This window comes from Oratosquilla oratoria, chromosome 27 (assembly GCF_046742065.1).
Source record: "Oratosquilla oratoria isolate Oo_2021 chromosome 27, ASM4674206v1, whole genome shotgun sequence".
Classification (NCBI taxonomy): domain Eukaryota; kingdom Metazoa; phylum Arthropoda; class Malacostraca; order Stomatopoda; family Squillidae; genus Oratosquilla; species Oratosquilla oratoria.
Window position 1 is genome coordinate 55,446,046 of NC_134803.1, and position 20,985 is coordinate 55,467,030.

Sequence of the window (20,985 nt, forward strand, 5' to 3'; positions counted from 1 at the left end):
CCCATAGGTCAGATGTGGGTCATCGATTCCATAATGAAGTAGGGTCACACGAATAACACACACACACACACACACACACACACACACACACACACACACACACACACACACACACACACACACACACACACACACGGACACATTCACATTCAGGGCTGGAATATGTTTAAACAATGAGATATGAAACAATTATTGAAGCCAAGGGGTAGTGGGACCTGGTCAAATTGGTTATGAATAATGTCGTCAGAAAACAGAGTAACAGCATAACGTGAGGCATATGAACGCTGCTGGCAAACATGAAAGTGGCACTTTACCATACTGATGAAGCGAAAAAAAAAATAGTTACGAGCTTATTTGCTCCAAATAGGAATACACAGTGGCAGTATGCTTTCCACGCAAAAGTAAATATATGATAATGAAAAAGGAAACATGTAAAATTATTTCTAGCCAAGTCGACAGACTATGCAAAAAAAAAGGACATGTTGGGATTGCTTACATTGGAAGAAAAGGCGATGTAAATGATGTCTACAACTCTGAGACATATGGGATATGCAAAAGACTGACGGAAATTATTCATAAGATGAAAGGATAGCAAAAAGACATAACAGGAACCTTAAGAAAGTGAAATGTTTTAAGGATGTTAAAAATGCAGCTTTCCGCAAATAATTAAGAATACATACATATATCAAGGGCCTTTTTCCCCCTTACAAGGGAGGTAGCCAAAGTCAAAGACATAAATCCACTCCCACCCATTTCATCCACACATACTCCACTCCCATTCACCACCCCTCTCTCCCTCTTTTCTTAGCTCTTCCTGGATGACAGGCCATCCCTGCATCTCACCCACTGCCCTGGGTCAGAGGGAATGCAGCAAGACACAGCACATCCACAGCAAGGCCGCTTCATTTAATCGGCGACCCCCCCTTCCCCGTCCCCTCACGTAGAAAAAGAGAAGATAGGGAGAAATCCCTTCGGGCTGCGTCAAAATATCATTCACACATACTCCCTAACTCCCCCATCCCCCACCCACTCCCTTTCATGCATCACAGCATCATCCATACACAACCATTCTCCATTCACCCCTATCTTCTGTCTTCTCCCTTTCTTCCTCAACAGACATCCCCCCTCTTTCCCAACGCCCCTTTTACCCCACCCATCCATCTCATCCTCATCGCAAATGATAATAGAGAAACGGAGAAACGGTTCATGCGGTAAACATAAATGAATGAGGATATGGTAGCTGGAGACAAATGCTATCCCAATAAAGTTAGCTCCTATTCTATATCTTTCAGTTAGGTAAATACAATGAGGTAAAGACACAAGAAAGTACAAAGCTAAAAAACACCATATTTTGCCCTATTCAAATAACGTTATTAATATACGAAACGGCTTCTCTAAGTGGAATAAAATAGTTATCCAAGAAGAAAATTTTTCAAGAGAGTTAGAATGTAGAGAATGAACCGAGATAGTTTTTGTCGAGTGTGACACACAAAAGAGAATAAGGTTTTACACAAGCAGGACATGGCTTGGCGGTAACCAACACAAAGTTCTTAAATTAGGTAAATCTAAGGAGTTGAATAACATCTAATGGGGGTGGAGAGGTTAACATGTACAGGACGCTGCGATGCCATGTACAGGACGGTGCTATGCCATTTACAGGACGCTGCGCTGGCCTGTACAGGACGCTGTGCTGACATATACAGGACACTGCGCTGGCCTGTACAGGACGCTGCGTTGGGCTGTACAGGACGCTGCGCTGGCCTGTACAAGACGCTGCGCTGGCATGTGCAGGACGCTGCGCTGGCATGTGCAGGACGCTGCGCTGGCCTGTACAGGACGCTGCTCTGGCCTGTACAGGACGCTGCGCTGGCCTGTACAGGACTCTGCTCTGGCTCGTACAGGACGCTGCTCTGGCCTGTACAGGACGCTGCTCTGGCATGTACAGGACGCTGCTCTGGCATGTACAGGACGCTGTGCTGACATATACAGGACGCTGCGCTGGCATGTGCAGGACGCTGCGCTGGCCTGTACAGGACGCTGCGCTGCCATTTACAGGGCGCTGCTCTGGCAAGTACAGGACGCTGCGCTGGCCTGTAAAGGACACTGCGCTGGCCTGTACAGGACGCTGCGCTGCCATTTAAAGGGCGCTGCTCTGGCCTGTACAGGACGCTACGTTGGCCTGTACAGGACACTGCTCTGGCCTGTACAGGACGCTGCGGTTGGAATTGAATGGTTCTTGACCTTTTCCCAAAATCGCATCAACTGAAATATCAGTGCGTCCCTCCATTCTCTCATCGATGTGAATCTCGAATATAGATAGTTGATTATATTTCTTAAAATATCTTAATCAGGATTTGGGTAATAGATGTACGACATTTTTAGATTTAGAGGTCGGTAATTATAGTTTACAAGTGGTTCTCTCCTTGTGGACAATTTCACGACGTTGTCGTGATTACACATTCGTAAGAATGAAAATGTACTGTACATTATTGTGTTTTAACAAGGAGGCTGTTCATGCTATCAATAATTCAGGTTTTATTACAAATGTTTCATTTATATACCATTTCTTCTCTGCCTCGTCCTTGACAAAAGGAATAACTATCTCATATTCTGTCCAGATCATCCGTTTGACGTCTGAAAATTAAAAAAGAAAAAGACTTAAGTGAACTTCACCATGACGAAACACAAATACACGGAGACGGTGTTACACACCAGGTAGCCCGGTGCCCCCAGTAACTCGTCGGACAGGACCAGAATCTCCGGTAGTATGCTGAGGAAGGCCAGTACATCCGGGCAGGTCGGCTACGCGGTGTGAAATGTCCGGTAACTCGTAGCGGACTGGAAAGAAGCTCCGTCCCCGGGACTTTAGCGCTGGCAGCCAAGAGACTCTTTGTGTGCGTCCGGGCAGGTCAGCTACACGTTGTGAAATGTCCGGGAACTCGTAGGTGACTGGAGAGAACCGCTGTCACCGGGACTTGAGCTCAGGCAGCCAGGAGACTCTTTCTGGTCCAGACACGCGGATCCGCCCTAGCGAACGGGCCTCCCGCTGGTGTGGAAGAGAGCATGGGGTCAGTGCACAACCCCGCCGGGAGTTCGCTGTCACCATGGCAACAGAATGGCAACTACTTAGGGAGCAACTGCTAACCCCAGACATCCTCTGCCTGCAGGTATGTTGACAGAAACCAATTTTGTATATTCATTTATCTAATCTCATTTATTTATATATTTCTTTATTCTTAATTATCTATTCATTTATTCTAATGTATGTATCTCTTCTCTGCCTGCAGGTATGTTCACAGAAACTAATTTTGTATATTCATTTATCTAATCTAATTTATCTATTTCTTTATTCTTAATTATCTATTCATTTATTCTTATGTATGTATCTCTTCTAATTCATTTATCTATGTATTCTTATTCATTTATCTAATTATTCTTACTTATCAATTCATTCTATCTATTCTTATTTATCTGTCTATTTATTCATTCTTATCTATTTATCTATCTATCGTTATTCATCTATTTATTTATTCTTACTTATTCATCTATTCATTCTTATAATTTTTTTTACTTAGTTCTACAGCGTCACACCTTGTTATTACCATAAAGTGAGTCTCGCCACCAAAGTTAACTCCAGACTAGGATGATATTTATTGTCGTTTAAAAAGCCAGACTCTTTTATTCATTGGGTTACGGGCCCACCGACTTTGGGAATCCCGAAATCAAAATAAAATGAAAACCGCTGAAATTCCTCTTCTTTTTTTATTATTTCCGTCGAACTGCCGACTAGCGCTGGTATAACGATCAAAGTAAAAAACAAAACAAAAAAACTGTAGGTCTACTGTTTGTACAAAAGATGCAAAGCCTGGTGCATTATACAGAAGCCTGGGAAGGTATAAATAAAACATATATATGTGTATATATATATATATATATTTATATATATGTATGTATATATATATATATGTATATATATATATATATAATTATATATTTGTGTGTGTATATATATATATATATATATATATATATATATATATATATATAATTTTTTTTTTTTTTTTTTTTTTTTTTTTTTTTTCCTCCGACCTGACATGACTTCCTAGTAGATAAATGTATTGGGTGCAATTAGTTAATTAATTTATTTATTTATTCAGTTATCATTATTTTTTCATTTCGCCCCTCTACCTAAGGGGAAGAATCCCTGGTGCCTCTAATTCAATGAATAAAAGAAAGTCTGGCTTTAAAGGTTAACCGCCACGCCCTGTGGCACAATTTTGCATTTTTTCTTTCGTAATGTCATCTATTTTCACAAGGACCATGTTTAAAACAAACACTTGATCTCAAAAGTAGTTTCTGAGGGACTTTTTGTCGAAAATATTTGTCGTCTGTTAGTTTGCATCCGAAAGCACCGCATACAGCGCCATAGTTTGCTGATGACGTCACCAGGGTACAATGTCAATAAACAGTCATCAAGTAGCGAAGTCGACGATTGATTCATTGATATTGAAAGGTTTCCGTCGTCTTTTGAGAGTAGTTTCGACTCCCTAAATATCAACCAAGAACAAGGAGTGGACGGCATAGTCACGGGCCATCAATTTGAACCGGAATATATCTCTGAAGAAGAAGAATTGGTGTCTCCAGACTTCGTTCAACCCGAAAACATGTATTGATAAAAAAAAATAAAAAAAAAAAAAAAAAAAAAAAAAAAAAATATATATATATATATATATATATATATATATATATATATATATATATATATATATATATATATATATATATATATATATATATATAAATGACGCCCCGTGTGCTATTTACTCTGTATTAAATTTCAGTCTGGTTTTATATTTGTTGTCGAACAAAATTGGGATGTATGGTTAGTGTGTATTAGAAACAATATTGGTCGAAACTATTTTGAGTTTAGCATTGTAATGCTGTGATCTTACGCACACACACACACACACACACACACACACACACACACACACACACACACACACACACACACACACACACACACACACACCAATACACACACACACACACACACACACACACACACACACACACACACACACACACACACACACACACACACACACACACACACAGCTCCTTGCTCATCAAAATTGGAGTGCCAATTCACAGTGCAGTGATGATGAGAATTTTTTAGCTTTGGGCGCGACATAATGTACTTCGTCACGTCACCGAGACTTTCAGAAAGCTTGGCTTCCCCACTGGTCTTCTCTCGTCCACCTTGAAGAGAGCCAAAGCTGTAAGGGAGAGAAAGAATAACAAGAAAGAAAACGCAAACGACAAAATATACGTAGTAGTTCCCACATCTGATTTGTCCTGCACACTAAGAACTAAGGAACCCAAATATCCGCATCTCGTGTGACGCAGGAAAGAAACTCGGTGACATCAATAAAACAAAGGCGGAAAATAATAATACCGACAGTTTAGTTTATAAAATCCCTTGCTCAGGTTGTGTGTTTCCCCCTACTCCTCTTACAACCTGTTAGGATGTCTTTTTTATATATATACAGTATATATAATATACAATATATATGTGTGTGTGTGTGCGTGCGTATACATATAGTTAGATATATAATTATATGCATTGGTAAAAAATGTAGAGAGAATATTTCAACTTTTCTTGACTAGTGTCACGATACCGTAGATAAGGAGGAGCTAAACCATCAGAACAACCTTAAGACTGCTTCTCTCTTATCATGAAAACTTTCTCGGTGTTGCGACGATCCTAAAGAAATTGGATGTCGATGTAGTTTTTAGATACAATAGCACCTTCAAGAAGTCTCTCATCCGGGACAATCCACCTAAGAACAAAGCGTTTGTCCATGACTGTGAAAAAATAAAGCGGTTGTCCATAAGGTTTTGTGTCATGACTGAAAAAAATAAAGCGGTTGTCTCTGAGGTTTCGTGTCATGACTGAAAAAAAAATATTCAGGACAATCTGGGAAAGCTTGGAAACAGGGATTTCCGAACATACAGTGTGAGAACTGCCCAAGAAAATAATGCTTTATTTCAGCACAAACTTTTTGATAATCAGCATTTTGGTTAATCATGGTCTAGGATCATAGCGGGGTCCAGGAGTGTGTTTAAGAGAAACGTGATTGAAGGGTAAAAGGAGTAGAAGAAGTTGACTAAGTGCTTTACTTACCAAATAACGTAGTTGACAAAGTAAGTTCATCTGTAGGAAGTGAACTCGTTATAGGGCCCTATTCTTCCTACCTCACACTACATTTACGTGAAATTAATTATCTTTGTGACCTATCTAATGGTGGCAGATAGACAGGGAAATAGAACCAAGAACTACTATGTGTTAAATATAATTCCTCCCTTTATTTTGTTGACAAACATGATTAAGTATGTGACAAAAACAATAGACAGTTTTACCCCAATGTGGCTACTTTTGGGCCTTCCTATTGTACGTACCGTAGGTCGGTAAGTGAAGGCGTCACAGGACTCCGTTCTCCCTACCTCTGTAGTGTTCTGTAGCCAACACGTGTAATTACCCCTTCAGGACTCGTGATCGCCGAGTACGGGATAAACAATAGTCACCCCTTAGAACATGCGTTCGACTAATTTTAATTAATATAGATAAAAATGTTCATTATAATAACTTAAATTACACGTGTTGGCTACAGAACACTACACCTCGCATTTACGTGCAACGATGATTAATTTCACAAACTTGGCCGCCCTCGTGACACCAAAAGAGAAAGTGTGGAGACCACGAGGGAAGGGGGCTGCGTTCTATCTCTCCCTAAAATCAACACCTACGTGCCACAAGGGGTCACGGAATTCTCCGTTCTTTTCCGCAGCAAGGCTGAGAGAGAGAGGGAGAGAGAGAGACGGGGAATGAGGGAGAGAGAGAGAGAGAGAAGGAAAGAAGAGAGATGAAAAGAGAGAAAGAAAGAAGAGAAATGTAGAGAGGAAGAAAGGAGAGAGAGAGAGGCAGGGAGAGCAAGAGAGAGAAGCAGGGAGAGAAAGAGAGAGAGAGAGAGACAGGAAGAGAAAGAGAGATAAAGAGGAGAGAAAAAGGGGAAATGAGAGAGAGAGGGAGAGAGAAATAGAGAGAGGAAGAGAGAGTGTGTGTGTGTTTGTGAAAAGGAGAATACACAGTTTCCTTTATGGTATCTAAACCCACAGACGCTCGAAGGGGATTAGATCAGTGGCGGCGCCAGGGGGGGGGGCTTGAGGGGGCTTTAGCCCCCCAAAAAAAGTGGCCAGCCCCCCCATTAGCCCCCCCCAACTGAAATGAGCAAATTGAAAATTTAAAACACTCATTGAAATAATTTTATCAAGTGGAATTTTTAATTGCCAGGGCTAAAGATTTGTCAGCCATCAGTGCTAGCCCAACCATTAACCCCCTCCCCTTCTGAAATGAGGATAATATATGTGTATTATCATATTACCATTAGCCCCCCAAAAAATTTGCTCAGCCCCGCCTTACCCTCCCCAACTAAAAATTCCTGGCGCCGCCGCTGGATTAGATGTTTTTTTTTTTTTTTTTCTTGAGGCGAATAAAGTCATTTCGATCTACCCAGGACAAAATTTCAAGTCAAATACTACATCACAAAGAATCAATTGAGATTGCGTGTTAACTCTGTGTCCAGGAAGTTTCTCTGAATAAAACTAAAATCGTTTAATGTTTGAGAGAGCAGAACCTAACGGGTCTGGGAAGGCTTAATCAAGGTAGTTTCTTTGGCGTAAATGAATGAGAGATTTCTTCTAATGTCAAATAAGATGATCTGAGGGACAATTCAATTTCTTCATTTTCACGTTCTCGATTATCAACAGGTACGTCATATCCAGAATTGTAAATATCAGTATTTTCATCGTATTCTGACCCGAAGACAGACACGAAGAAAGAAAACGTTACATCTTCTCTGATAAGCCGGAAGTTTCCGTGTTCAGGATGATTTAAAATGCTTTCCCAAGTACCGTAGCCACAAAAGTATCCACATGGAGTAAAACTGGCCATTGTCTTGGTCACATATCTAATTCTGTTTGTCAAAAAAAAAAATAATAATAATAAATAAATAAATAAATAAATAAATAAAGGGAGGAATTATACAAAACACAGTATATACTTGGTGGTTTTATTTCCCTATTTATCTGTCATCATTAGGAATGTCACAAAGAAATTGGCCAGTTTTACCTCAAGTGGCTACATTGGCCCCTTCCTTCGGTACATATACGTGAAAAAGTTTCAACAAATGTAACTTTGTACTTTTAACAAAGGTCTCATCCTTATATGGTGTCTACTTTCACCCTTTCTGTGTCCAGTTGGATGATAATTGTCATCACCTCCACGTACTACACCAAATGATATAATTCAAACAGTTACAGAAAACAGATTCAAGTGGTACTGATGACCCACTTTCGGAGAAGAATAAGTATCACTAAATTTCGATCACTAAATATACAGATCATACTTTCGCTTATTCTTCTCTGAAAGTGGGTCATCAGTATTATTTTACAAATGTGCTACGACATAACTTTGTTGTGATATTCAAGTGGAACAATGACCGTGCGTATGTTGACAAGATCGTGAGACATCCACTCCCGTGGCCAGTCTACGGACGGGAGATCCCCGATTCCCTCGAAGACGCAAAGAGTAATTTTCCTTCTAAGCCAGCGTTTCTCAACCTTTTTACCCTTGCGTAAACTTTAAAATAAATTTCACGTCTCAAGGAACCCCTACGGAAAATAAACACATATACCATATCTTTCTCATTTTATTTTCGGCGTAATGATAGGTTAGATAGGATGATGTCTATATTACATTATTACAATAACCTTTCGCGGAACCCTGGTTGAGAAACGCTGCTCTAAGCTGTTCGCAGGTGATTCACCATGGCCTGGATCACGTGTTGGACTCGTGATCGACAGCTATTCCCCTCCCGGAAGAGAGTTCCGAGCTCATATATAGCTAATCTATGGGTAGTGCTGTGGCGTTATACTTGCACACACACACCCAACTCCCCGCTCACGAGAGTTGGAGTGACGACCCGCAGCGCAGCGATACTGAAATTATTTCAGCCCTGGGCGGGATTCGAACCCGGACCGCCGTATTGGCAGTCGGAAACTCTACGACTGTGCCCCGAGTGCGCGTGCACACATGTTTTACAACAAGCGCGAAAAAGAAAAAATACACACACAAGGTTTTCAAGATGAAATTAATTTTCTTAATTAAGGAAATTAATCGTATGATTTTATAACGAGTTTAAAAAGATGTTGTTTTGAGAATATGTCTGAACCTTAGAAATGTAAGTGTACAATTTTATAATTTCATATGTAGTTTTGACTTTGTTCGGGGGTCAGTATAGTGACTTGCATGTATGCGTACATACTTTGCAAAGAAGACAAAATTTGCACACACATACTTTGCAAAGAAGACAAAATCTGCATACTTTGCAAATAAGACAAAATTTGCACACACATACTTTGCAAAGAAGACAAAATTTGCACACACATTGCAAAGAAGACAACATTTGCACACATTGCAAAGAAGATGAATTCTGCACACACATACTTTGCGAAGAAGAAAAAATTTGCACACACATACTTTGCAAAGAAGACAAAATTTGCACACACTTTGCAAAGTAGACAAAATCTGCACACACATACTTTGCAAAGAAGACAAAATTTGCACACACTTTGCAAAGAAGACAAAATTTGCACACTCATACTTTGCAAAGGAGACAAAATCTGCACACACATACTTTGCAAAGAAGGCAAAATCTGAACACACTTTGCAAAGAAGGCAAAATTTGCAAACACATACTTTGCAAAGAAGGCAAAATTTGCAAACACACTTTGCAAAGAAGGCAAAATTTGCACACATTGCAAAGAAGACAAAATCTGCACACCCATACTTTGCAAAGAAGACAAAATTTGCACACATTGCAAAGAAGACAAAATCTGCACACACATACTTTGCAAAGAAGGCAAAATCTGCACATATATACTTTGCAAAGAAGACAAAATTTGCACTCATTACAAAGAAGACAAAATCTGCACACACATACTTTGCGAAGAAGAAAAAATTTGCACACACATACTTTGCAAAGAAGGCAAAATCTGCACACATACTTTGCAAAGAAGACAAAATTTGTACACAAACAAATTTCTGCGCTCACTCACAGTAAGAAATTAGAGGGAACATTGTTCATGAGACGCTGGATTACTTGGAAGTGGAGCCAACTGTGTACAGAACGTTCTTTGAAAAGGGTCACGTGATGAGAGGCTACAGAATAAACGGTTATTTTTGAAGCGAGGCGCCTTATCTTCTTAATGGCGCCGCTCGGAACAGACACTTTAATATATTTGCATCGAAGAAAACGTGTCAACTTGTTTTCTTGCTCGCGGGTCCTGGGAGGGTGGTGGGTGAGGGGAAGGGGTAGGAGGACGACGATATGAAATTCTTTACCATGTGGTCTCTTCTCCGATTACTTCAGGTGACGTAATTTTTTTTTTTTTTTTTTTTTTTTTTTTTTTTTAGCCATGTGGTTGTCCGTACACTCCAAAATTCATGATGATTTTGACAGTTAAGGGTGTTTGAAAAGTATATGTCACACTAGATATTTATATCTAAGAAACTACAAATGCTATAGTTTCTATTTCCTGAGACATGAGTTCTTAGAAAATTATATGTAGTTTTGAAACATCCTGTATATCAAAGAAAGTTATGTTAGTGCAGTGGTCGGGAAAGGACCTCTTGAAGAAGAATTCTGTTATTGCGTTGGGTCCTTGACAGATGATTTCTTTCAGTTTAGGACCAAACTCAAACAAAATGGCGTCTCTATCTATTTTTTTTTTTTTTTTTATAATATATGATAAAGGAGACACGTTAAATGGCGTCTTTAATATATATATATATATATATATATATATATATATATATATATATATATATATAATATATATATATATATATATATATATATATATAATATATATATATATATATATATATATATATATAATATATATATATATATATATATATATATATATATATATATATATATATATATATATATATATATATATATATATATATATTCATATACATATATATATATATATACGATAAAGAAGACACGTTATATACCTTATATGGAAGAAACGATTTCACTCATTGCCTTGTAATGCTTTAAGTGTCAAATGTACGACAACGCTGCCAGAAAATGTACCCAAGAATTGAAATTTGCATGGTCGACCCATGACGACAAGCTTTCTGTATGCAAAGCAAACAAGAACTAGACGGATAACAAACGCTTGGCAAATAGTATTAAGTATTCAGTACATGAAGAAGAAATAACAGGCAGAAACAAAACGGATCTTGGTATCTAGAAGATGAATGAAAACGGTTTAAAGAAGAATATTAAAATCGTTTTGCAAAGAAACTGGGAAATAAGAAAAGTGAAAATAAGGTAGAAGATAGAAGTAAACTATAATCATAATTATAAAAGTAAAAAAATAGATGATAATGATAATAAAGGTATTAGTTATAACAACACTAATAACAATAGTTATAACAACACCACCGATAACAACAGTATAAAAATAAAGTTATATAATAACAACATTGATAACAATAACAACGATAACAATGATGATATCAATAACAACAAAAAAACGCTTTTGCATGGCCTGTCAGCACCGACAATGAATAATAAAAAATGAAAAAATATATATATATATATAGAAATAAATAAAAACAATCAAATAAAGTTAAATAAATTAAATAAGTAAATGAAATGGAGATAAATAAAGAAATAAACAAATAAAAAGATAAAATAAAATTGAAATAAAAACAGACATATGAAAGCGGCTTTCCACAGGGCTTTGTCCTACCAAGGAATTTCTCAATTCCCACTGCGTGCGGGTGGGACGGTGAGGTGACTGAACCTATCAAAGCACAGAGCAATCTTTTGTGATTTTATTCTGGTTTAGAGCAGACAATTTTATTTATCTTAGAGGAACACGTCTGGTAACGTATGGTTACGGCAACCAAGAACTTAGTAGCCATGTACGCCTTCTCGTGATCGTGATGGTGGCTCTCCATAATCTACGGGAGGAGACCAGACGTCGGGCAGTCACACCAAAGCCCATACTCACCACGTCCTACAAAAATTGCCAGGACGTAGTGAGGACCGGCTTGGACGCAGTGGGGACGCGGTGAGGTCGCAGTGGGGACGCAGTAGGAACGTAGTGGGGACGCAGTGGGAACGCAGTGGTGACGTGGTGAGGTCGCAGTGGGAACGTGGTGGGGACGCAGTGGGAACGTGGTGAGGATGCAGTGGGAACGTGGTTAGGACGCAGTGGGGACGTGGTGAGGTCGCAGTGGGAACGTAGTGGGGACGCAGTGGGAACGTAGTGAAGACGCAGTGTGGACTGCAAGGACGGCATGGACGTGGTCCAGTTTCGATTCTGCTCAAAATTGACGTAGCGAGAGTGTAGATGATTTAGGACCGGGTGGTGACCGTAGTAAGAACAGCCTCTAGTGTGAAGGAACCTTAATTTCAAATTCCTGCCACAGTTTGTAACCAAATAAGGAGCTAAAACTTGTTCTCGTTTTATGCTTGAATTTTATCATCTGAAAACGGTGAAGAGGAATGAAAAAAATCTGAATCCATTTCTTTTTTTTCGTGATTTGGTTTAACGTCACAAACTTCCCTCTATCGGGAGGCTAGTACGGTGCCCCTTACAGTGGACTTTGTAGCGTGGAATTTAATGAACCGTGCCCTTGGTTCAACTCGCCCCGAACAGGGTTCGATTCGTCATCAGCTCGACCTTTGCCGCAAGTAACGGCGCCCTAACCTGCTCGTCCAGCGATTTGTACAAATTTTTTTTTTTTTTTTTTTTTTTTTTTTTTTTTTTACCAGCTCCCGCGCGTGACCAGGGCAAGAGTTGCAGCGACAGGATACGAATTCCTTCTTCCAGTGATGTTTCCTAAAATGAGGAGACTGTGTGACCTCAGCAGTGTGACTTGGTTCAATATCCTTCTGCTTTTATAATTTTTGAATAACATTATTTCTGTCTTCGGCATCAATATGTACTAAGTCCCCTTCTTCATTTCTTCAATATTAAGGTACTTCGTAGATTTTTTCGTTGACGTCAGGTGATTTTATTCAGTTCAAGGTCACACCCAAGCGTGGGTGGTTGGGTATGGGGTCTTGATCCGCCAAAAAGTCATTCAAATCGGGGTCCGCTCCTCAGGTGAGATGACAGAATCGTTCGACGACAACAGACAACCTTACCTTATGTAACCTCATGTATGCACTGGACGCGGGTGCATTATACCTCAATGTCCCGATCTTCCGTATCAACTTCAAAGTCAACCGGTTGTGTGTTGTGGTCAGTATCGTAATTAAATTTCACTTCCTGATTTTTCCAGTATTTGTCTAAGCAATTTTCGAAAGAGTGCACACTAAGGGCATTCACTATTTGACTTGGCAGGCTATTCCAAGTGTCGGTAATATAATCCTTAGAGAAAACTGCTGTTGTCTCATTTTTCCTGCTGCCCTAATCTTGTAGAGTTTCAGACCATGGGTCCTGGTGATACCTTCAAGTTTTATCAACGTTGGTACAGTGTCTTGATCGTAGTAATTATACATAATCTTGTACACTTTAATCATATCTCCCCTGAGCCTTCTATATTTCAAAGTGGTCAGGTCCAATCTCTTAAGTCTTTCCTCAATTGATTCAGAAATAATGTCGTAATCCTGAAGGGACTTGAGGACACTTTGGTGCAGTCAGCTGAAGATCTCAAATATGCAACTGGATACCTCTTTGGCTATTGGTTGTCCGACTGTAAGTGACGACGATATGGACCTAAAGGTCTCCTGTCGGTATGCTCCGCCTTTGTAATCCTTTGTATGATGATAACCTACAGACGAAAATAACGGCGATGACGACGACGACGACAACGGCGATGATGATGGTAACGATCTATATTGACTGACGACGACGACGACGACGACGGTGACAACGACAACGACAGCACAACGACATCGACACCGATACCGTTAATAAAGAAAGGGGTAATCCAAACTTGAAATGAATTCGAAAAGACACTAAGATGCGTTCGGTTGCGTGCCTTCTTCCTGTACCCTTTGATGAAGTATCCAGAAGAAATAATTGATTAATCAACTCTATTTTCGTCAGTCTGGGGCCCAGCATGTCAAGGTTCTGTCGTATGATGGATGGTTCCGACCTCTCCTCAATCTCCTCAATCAAGCCCCCCTCCCCCCCCTCCCCTACCCTTTCTGGGAAGGATGGGTTGGGGGACAGGATGAATCCAAGTCTATAACATTTTTGGATCAATACAACCAGACAGCTAATCAATTGTGTGTGTTTGTGTGTGTGTGTGTGTGTGTGTGTATGTGCATGTGTGCAGTGCGTGTGTACGTTTATGGTCCCAGTGCACACCCATACTCTGCTTCAAATTGATCCAAGTTGCCTCCCTAGACAGTCTCAACTTTTTACATCCTTATCTCTTATCCCGTATCTCCTCCCTGACCTTCGCCAATTAATCATCTCCCGTCTTTTCTGTTACTTTAATTAAACGATTTCGTCTATTTCCTCATCTTTGTTATCCATTCATTCGATTGATCATTTCTCCTTCCTGCCTTCCTTCCTTCCTTCCTTCCTTCCTTCCTTCCTTCCTTCCTACACCACATCCACTTTTCGTCTTGCTCCCCTAATCTTCTTTCTCCTTCCTCCTCTTTCTTCTTCATCCCTTCTTCCTCTTCCTCCTCCTCTCCCTCTTCTCTTCATCTTCCCTCCACCTCCTCCTCTTTCTCCTCCTCCCTCTCCTTTTCCTTCCTTCCTTTTTCTTCTTCATTTCTCTTTCCTCTTCCATCTCCTATTCCTCCTTCTTTCTCCTCCTCCCCCTTCTCTTCATCTTCCCTCCACCTCCTCCTCTTCCTCCTCCTCCCTCTCCTTTTCCTTCCTTCCTTTTTCTTCCTCATTTCTCTTTCTTCTTCCATCTCCTCTTCCTCCTTCCTTCTCCTCATTCTCCCTCCTCCACCTCCTCTTGATATCGCTCCTCCTCATCTTCCTCTTCCTCTTCCTCCTCCTCCTCCTCGTGCTCCCGCCTGCCCTCGGCTTTCCACAGAGTGAATCGAACGCTTCCCACCGATGTGTCTATATTTAGCTTTCTTCCGTGCGCTGTAGCATTCCTGTCAGGACATTCCTCCTCCTCCTCTTCCTCCTTCTCCTCCTCCTCCTCCTCCTTCTCCATCTTCTCCCACTACTTATCATCCCCCTCCTTCTCCTCTTCCCCTCCCCCTTCCTCTTTCTCCTGCTCTTCCTTCCATCTCCTTCTCTCTCCCTCTTCTTCTTCCCCGTCCTCCTCTTCTTCCTCTTCCTCCTTCTCCCCCATCCTGTTTTTAACCTTCTCCTCTTCTCCTCCCTCCTCCTCCGCCTTTCTCTCACACACACACACACACACACACACACACACACACACACACACACACACACACACACACACACACGCACATACACACACACACACACACACACACACACACACACACACACACACACACACACACACACACACACACGCATATATATATATATATATATATATATATATATATATATATACACATCGTGAGCAGTAGCATTGCTATACGCTAATATATATATATATATATATATATATATATATATATATATATATATATATATATATATATATATATATATATATATATCCATAAAGTGACATAGCACTGTGGCAAAGGGGGTAAGTGTCTTTAACTATTTTCTGCTGGTTAATTCCAAGCAATTTTATTCAGCTGAGAGGAACTTGGTGTCTTGAGTGGTTCGAAAACAACCATCATGAGTAATTCACTTGCAATGCCCTTTCTAATGACACAGAGGGAATTCCACATCCGAAAATGACGAAGCTCACATATCTGGTTTACTGGATATACACGATGTCCTGACTGACTCGTGCTGACAGGAGATGCTGTGTGGAAGAGTATTAAGGTAGTGCACGTAGTATATTTCTGCGTTACAAAGCAGAAGTGGTGGAGAAATGATTATAATTAATTTTGTATTATTTGTTTTTGTTTTGTTATCATTTGTCTGTTTGATTCTCATTTATTATTAGTTATATGTCAATTTATTATTACTTACTATTTACTTATTATTTAACTATAACTATGCATTTATTTATGTATTTTATTTTTTATTTACGTTATTATAGTTTTTATTTATCAATTTATTATTATTATGATTTTTTTCGCATCCGACTTAGATATGGACCAAAATGTCTCCTGTCGGCATGCTGCGCCTTTGTAATCCTTTGTAACTGTAAAAATCAGGTGATGAGGTGTACAAGGGGTGAAGGTGGCAGTAAATAGAGACAAATAGATAGTTTTAGATATTTAGGGTCACATCTTTGCATGTATGAATGTATGTATGTTTGAATGAATGTATGTATGAATGTATGTATGCAAAGGATTACAAAGGCGGAGCATACCGACAGGAGACCTTTTGGTCCATATCTTGGTCGGATGGAAAAATCAAAATAATAATAAATGAATAAATGAAAACTATAATAATGTTAATTACAAATAAAATACATAAATAAATGCATAGTTATAGTTAGATAATAAACAAACAGATAAATAGTAAATAATATGAGTATATGTATGAACGTATGTATGTATGTGCAAATCACCACACAGTGTATATATCTAGGATGCACTTTCAACGCAGGCTCATCAACATAAGTCCCCTTCGGTAAATAACATTTGGGAAGAACTTTTTGAATGCGACTCAGTGGCTACAAAGTGATTGCGAAGCTCGGGAAAGGCAGCTTCGCCTCCGTCTACGCCGCCAGAAGAAAGAGCGACAAGACACCTGTGGCCATCAAGAAGGTGCCTCTCGATATGGTGCACACCTGGAGCGAGCATGAAGGACGCCTTGTGCCCGAAGAAGCTGCCCTTCTGTATAAGGTGCAGCACGTTCCAGGTGTCATCAAGCTCCTGGAATGCATCACCACGGAGGACACCATCTTCATGGTCATGGAACGCGTTTCTAGGTCCATGACCATTGAAGATTACCTGAGGACCCACGGACCCCTGAAAGAAAAAGTCATCAGGAGGATCTTCAGGCTCCTGGTAAGGACGGTCGAAGGATGCCTGGATGCGGGGGTTTCCCACAAAGACATCAAGACAGAGAATGTCTTAGTCTTCAGAGACCGGGAGACTAGAGCCCTCGACATCAGGCTGATCGACTTCGGGTGCGGGGAGTTCGTGAAGGGAGATCGAGGCACCGACACGGGGGGGACCGAGATGTATTGGCCCCCGGAGTTCTTGTTCGAGGGCGAGTACCTCCACGTCCCTGCTACGGTATGGAGCCTCGGGACTCTTCTCTACTACATGCTCTGCCGCAGGGACGCCTTCCGCACCGTCGGAGACATCCAGAAGGCGAGACCGAAGTTCGGTCACGAAGTCCCGGAGCTGTGTCGGGAGCTTCTGACGAGGTGCTTCGCCAGAGACCCCGAGGACCGTCCTTCCGTCGAGGGAATTCTCTCTCATCCTTGGCTCCAGAAGTCGTCCTCGAAGAGACACGACGCCAAGAGGAAGCGCCTGGCAGAGGAGGACCTCTCTGCGTCGACGAGGGAGGCCGAAGGGCGCAAGAGGCGTCGCCATGATGACGGGAACCGCCGGCGAAGACCCGCGGAAGGTCACAAGAAGAGGAGGAAGCACGGAAAGCTGTCCGAATGATCCTCCGACGGGTCACATAATAAAACAATTATAAAAAGTAAAAAAAAAATATATATATAGGAATAAGAAATAAGAATAGAAATAAGAAATAGAAATAGAAAATGAAAAAAATGACAATAAAAAGAAAATAAAAAACTAAAAAGAAAAAAAGATTAAAAAAAAATATATATATAAAAATGGAGGTGGGAGGTGACCCCTCAGCTGAATAAAAACGTCGTTATGCGTTATCCAGAGGAAAATCAATAGTGTGTGCCGCAGGATGCAACTTTATCATCATGGGCTCGAAACTCTTGGGCCCTATAACGGGCCCTCAGGAAAATATGGTGGACGATGCGTTCCCTTCCCCGTGTAGCTGCCATTTGAGCCTTTGTCATTTGTCTTTTTCACCTTAATCGTCTCCACGCATGTCGTTCTGTTGATGATACATTTTTCGCCGTCTGTGTTGGTTTTACAGTAATCATTCCCTTTCCCTGTCGATCACGAGTCCAGCATGTGATCCAAAGACCAAGGTGAATACCGTGTAGCTGTCAGTGTAGACTTTACCTTTGTCTTTTCGCCTTAGTCGTCTCCACGCATGCCATTCTGTTGATGATGCCTTTCGAGTCGTCTTCGTTGTCTGCGCCTACAATAGAGACGGTTGTCGAACAAGGGGGAGGGGCGATTTGAATCTTGTTGCTTTCGACTTTTTTCTTGGCTCTGACGTCATGCTTTGCATTTTTTTCCTTTTTCATTTTTTCCTTTCCCTCTTTTCTTCTTTTCTTTCATTATTTCTTATTTTCCTTTTCTTTTTCATTTCTGATTTTGTGTTTTCTCTCGTTTTATATGTTCTTGTTTTATTTTATTTCTCTTTTGCATCATTATTCATCTAATTATAATTACATTGTTATAATTTGATCACTATCTAAAGAAAATACAACTGTTGTACTAGTAGAGGCAAATTTCAACATAACTAATCTTGTTCTATCGGCCTATAAAAACTAAATATTGTTAACAATACTTTTGTATCTTTCATGATGTTCGTACATTTTCTTCACTGCACGATCAATAATATTGAACAACAGCCTATATTGAACAATATTATTGACAATGTAGAGATAGTACTGTTGGAGTCGTGTAAGGGTGGGGGTTGGACAAGAGTATTGTCAATAACATTGATCACAATATTATTGACAATGTAGGGATAGCACTGTTGGAGTCATGTAAGGATGCGGGTGGACAAGAGTATTGCCAATAACATTGATCACAATATTATTGACAATGTAGGGATAGTACTGTTGGAGTCGTGTAAGGATGCAGATTGGACAAAAGTATTGTCAATAACATTGATCGTAAGCGATAATATTGTTGGAGCCATATAAGGGTGCAGGTTGGACAAGAATATTGTCAATAACATTGATCGTAAGCGATGCAGTATACAAAGGTTAATTCCGGCTTCCATTCCTTTCTTCATCAACAATGAATCTCGGCCAAATGAAACCAAACGAGATATTTTGAGACATTTCCTCTATTCGAGTCTTTCGTGTTGGGTTGATTGCTCAATGATGAATGTTGTTGCGAAGCCGACTCCGCTCGTAATTACTGCCGCAGACGTTGGCGTCTTTCTCGCCGAGTCGTGGTCAGCGGAGAGGTTTCTGGTCGTAGAATTACGATCTGGATGAGTCATTGGCGACCTCGTAGTCTTAGTCGTATCGTAAATGTATGACATAATGAGGGATGGTTGTTGTAGTTTTGAGGAAGACCACCACCGTAGTACTTACAAGTGAAGCTAGTCGTCTCTGTTCAAAGAGCAATTATTGTTGTGACTCTGACAACAATGAAGACTGACACTAGTCAAGACGTTTACAACTGTTAACCCTCGTTTACACGAGGCAAGTTGAGAGTCAAGTTAAGTGTGCAAGTTACTTGAAATGAAGAGGAAAACGAGCAAGTACATGTTCACACAGGACAAGTGTCTGACAACAAGCAAGACTGTCACTACCGTAGTCAAGATCTTTACAGCCGTCTACCCTCGTTTACACAGGGCAAGTTGAGAGGCAAGTTAAGTGTGCAAGTTACTTGAAATGAAGAGGAAAACGAGCAAGTACATGTTCACACAGGACAAGTCAGAGACAAGTGGCCTTTGTGAATATGTACTTGCTTACTTTCCTTTCCAGTTCAAGCAAGAGACAAGTGGCCTGTGTGAACATGTACTTGCTCTCTTTCCTCTCCAATTCAAGCAACTTGCACACTTGACTTGCCTCTCATCTTGCCCCGTGTAAACGAGACTTGAACGCAGTTACGATTTTTTGGACGAGGAAGTAGTTTTGTTAGGCTGAGCTGTCGGCTAACGTGGTATGTCGTCTTACAGTCGCGGACTAAAGTTCGTTCTTCACGTTTCCTTGTTCAGCCAAGATATTACGTCTGCGATGACGTATAACGATGGAACTGGAAAAGAATGTGAGTTTGATAGACATCACATTGTATACACGTGTCACTTGACAACCAATATTCTCCCAAGACCTCTTGTAGTTGACTGAAGAATCGGAAGAGTAATTGGAAATAGTCCTCAAGAGTTCATAGTTACAGTATTCTTAAATCGAAAAAAGCGAAGATCTATTTAAAGTCGAAACAAGAACAGGTCACCTCACTTCGGGGAGGAAACGAACGATATGAGGTCATGCAAAGTGGCAAAAAGTGCCAACCAGAGAGACTCGAGATATGGCTCCGAGACAGAATTATTTATGAGCAATTGTCTGACAGTGTTCTTGTTGTTAAATACTACATCATGTAATTTTAATATTAATGTAGCTACGGAATTGTTTATGAACAATTGTCCTACAGTATTCTTGTTGTTATAAACTACATCACGTGATTTTAATGTTAATGTAATTTTAAAGGGAGGATTTATAAGCAATTGTCTTACAGTGTTCTTGTTGTTAAATACTACATCACGTAATTTTAATATTAATGTAACTACGGGATAATTTATGAACAATTGTACTACAGTATTCTTGTTAAATACTAAGTCACGCAATTTTAATGTTAATGTAAGTTTTAACGAAATTGTCAATGAACAATTGTCTTATACTATTCATGGTGCTAAAAATTACATCACGTAATTTTAATGTCAATATAGCTTCAACGGAATTGTTTATGAACTACATGTTTATGTATTACAGTATTTTTGTTTTTAAAAAATACATTTTCATCAAAA

At 40.1% G+C, this 20,985-nt stretch overlaps 1 protein-coding gene across 1 annotated transcript; it reads left to right on the forward strand.

Annotated features, from left to right (window-relative positions):
- Positions 1-16,832: 16,832 nt before the first annotated feature.
- Positions 16,833-17,792, forward strand: LOC143039829 (serine/threonine-protein kinase pim-2-like). The gene has a single exon (XM_076210080.1). The coding sequence runs from the start codon at positions 16,833-16,835 to the stop codon at positions 17,790-17,792; it is 960 nt and encodes a 319-aa protein (XP_076066195.1).
- The last annotated feature ends 3,193 nt before the right edge of the window (positions 17,793-20,985 follow it).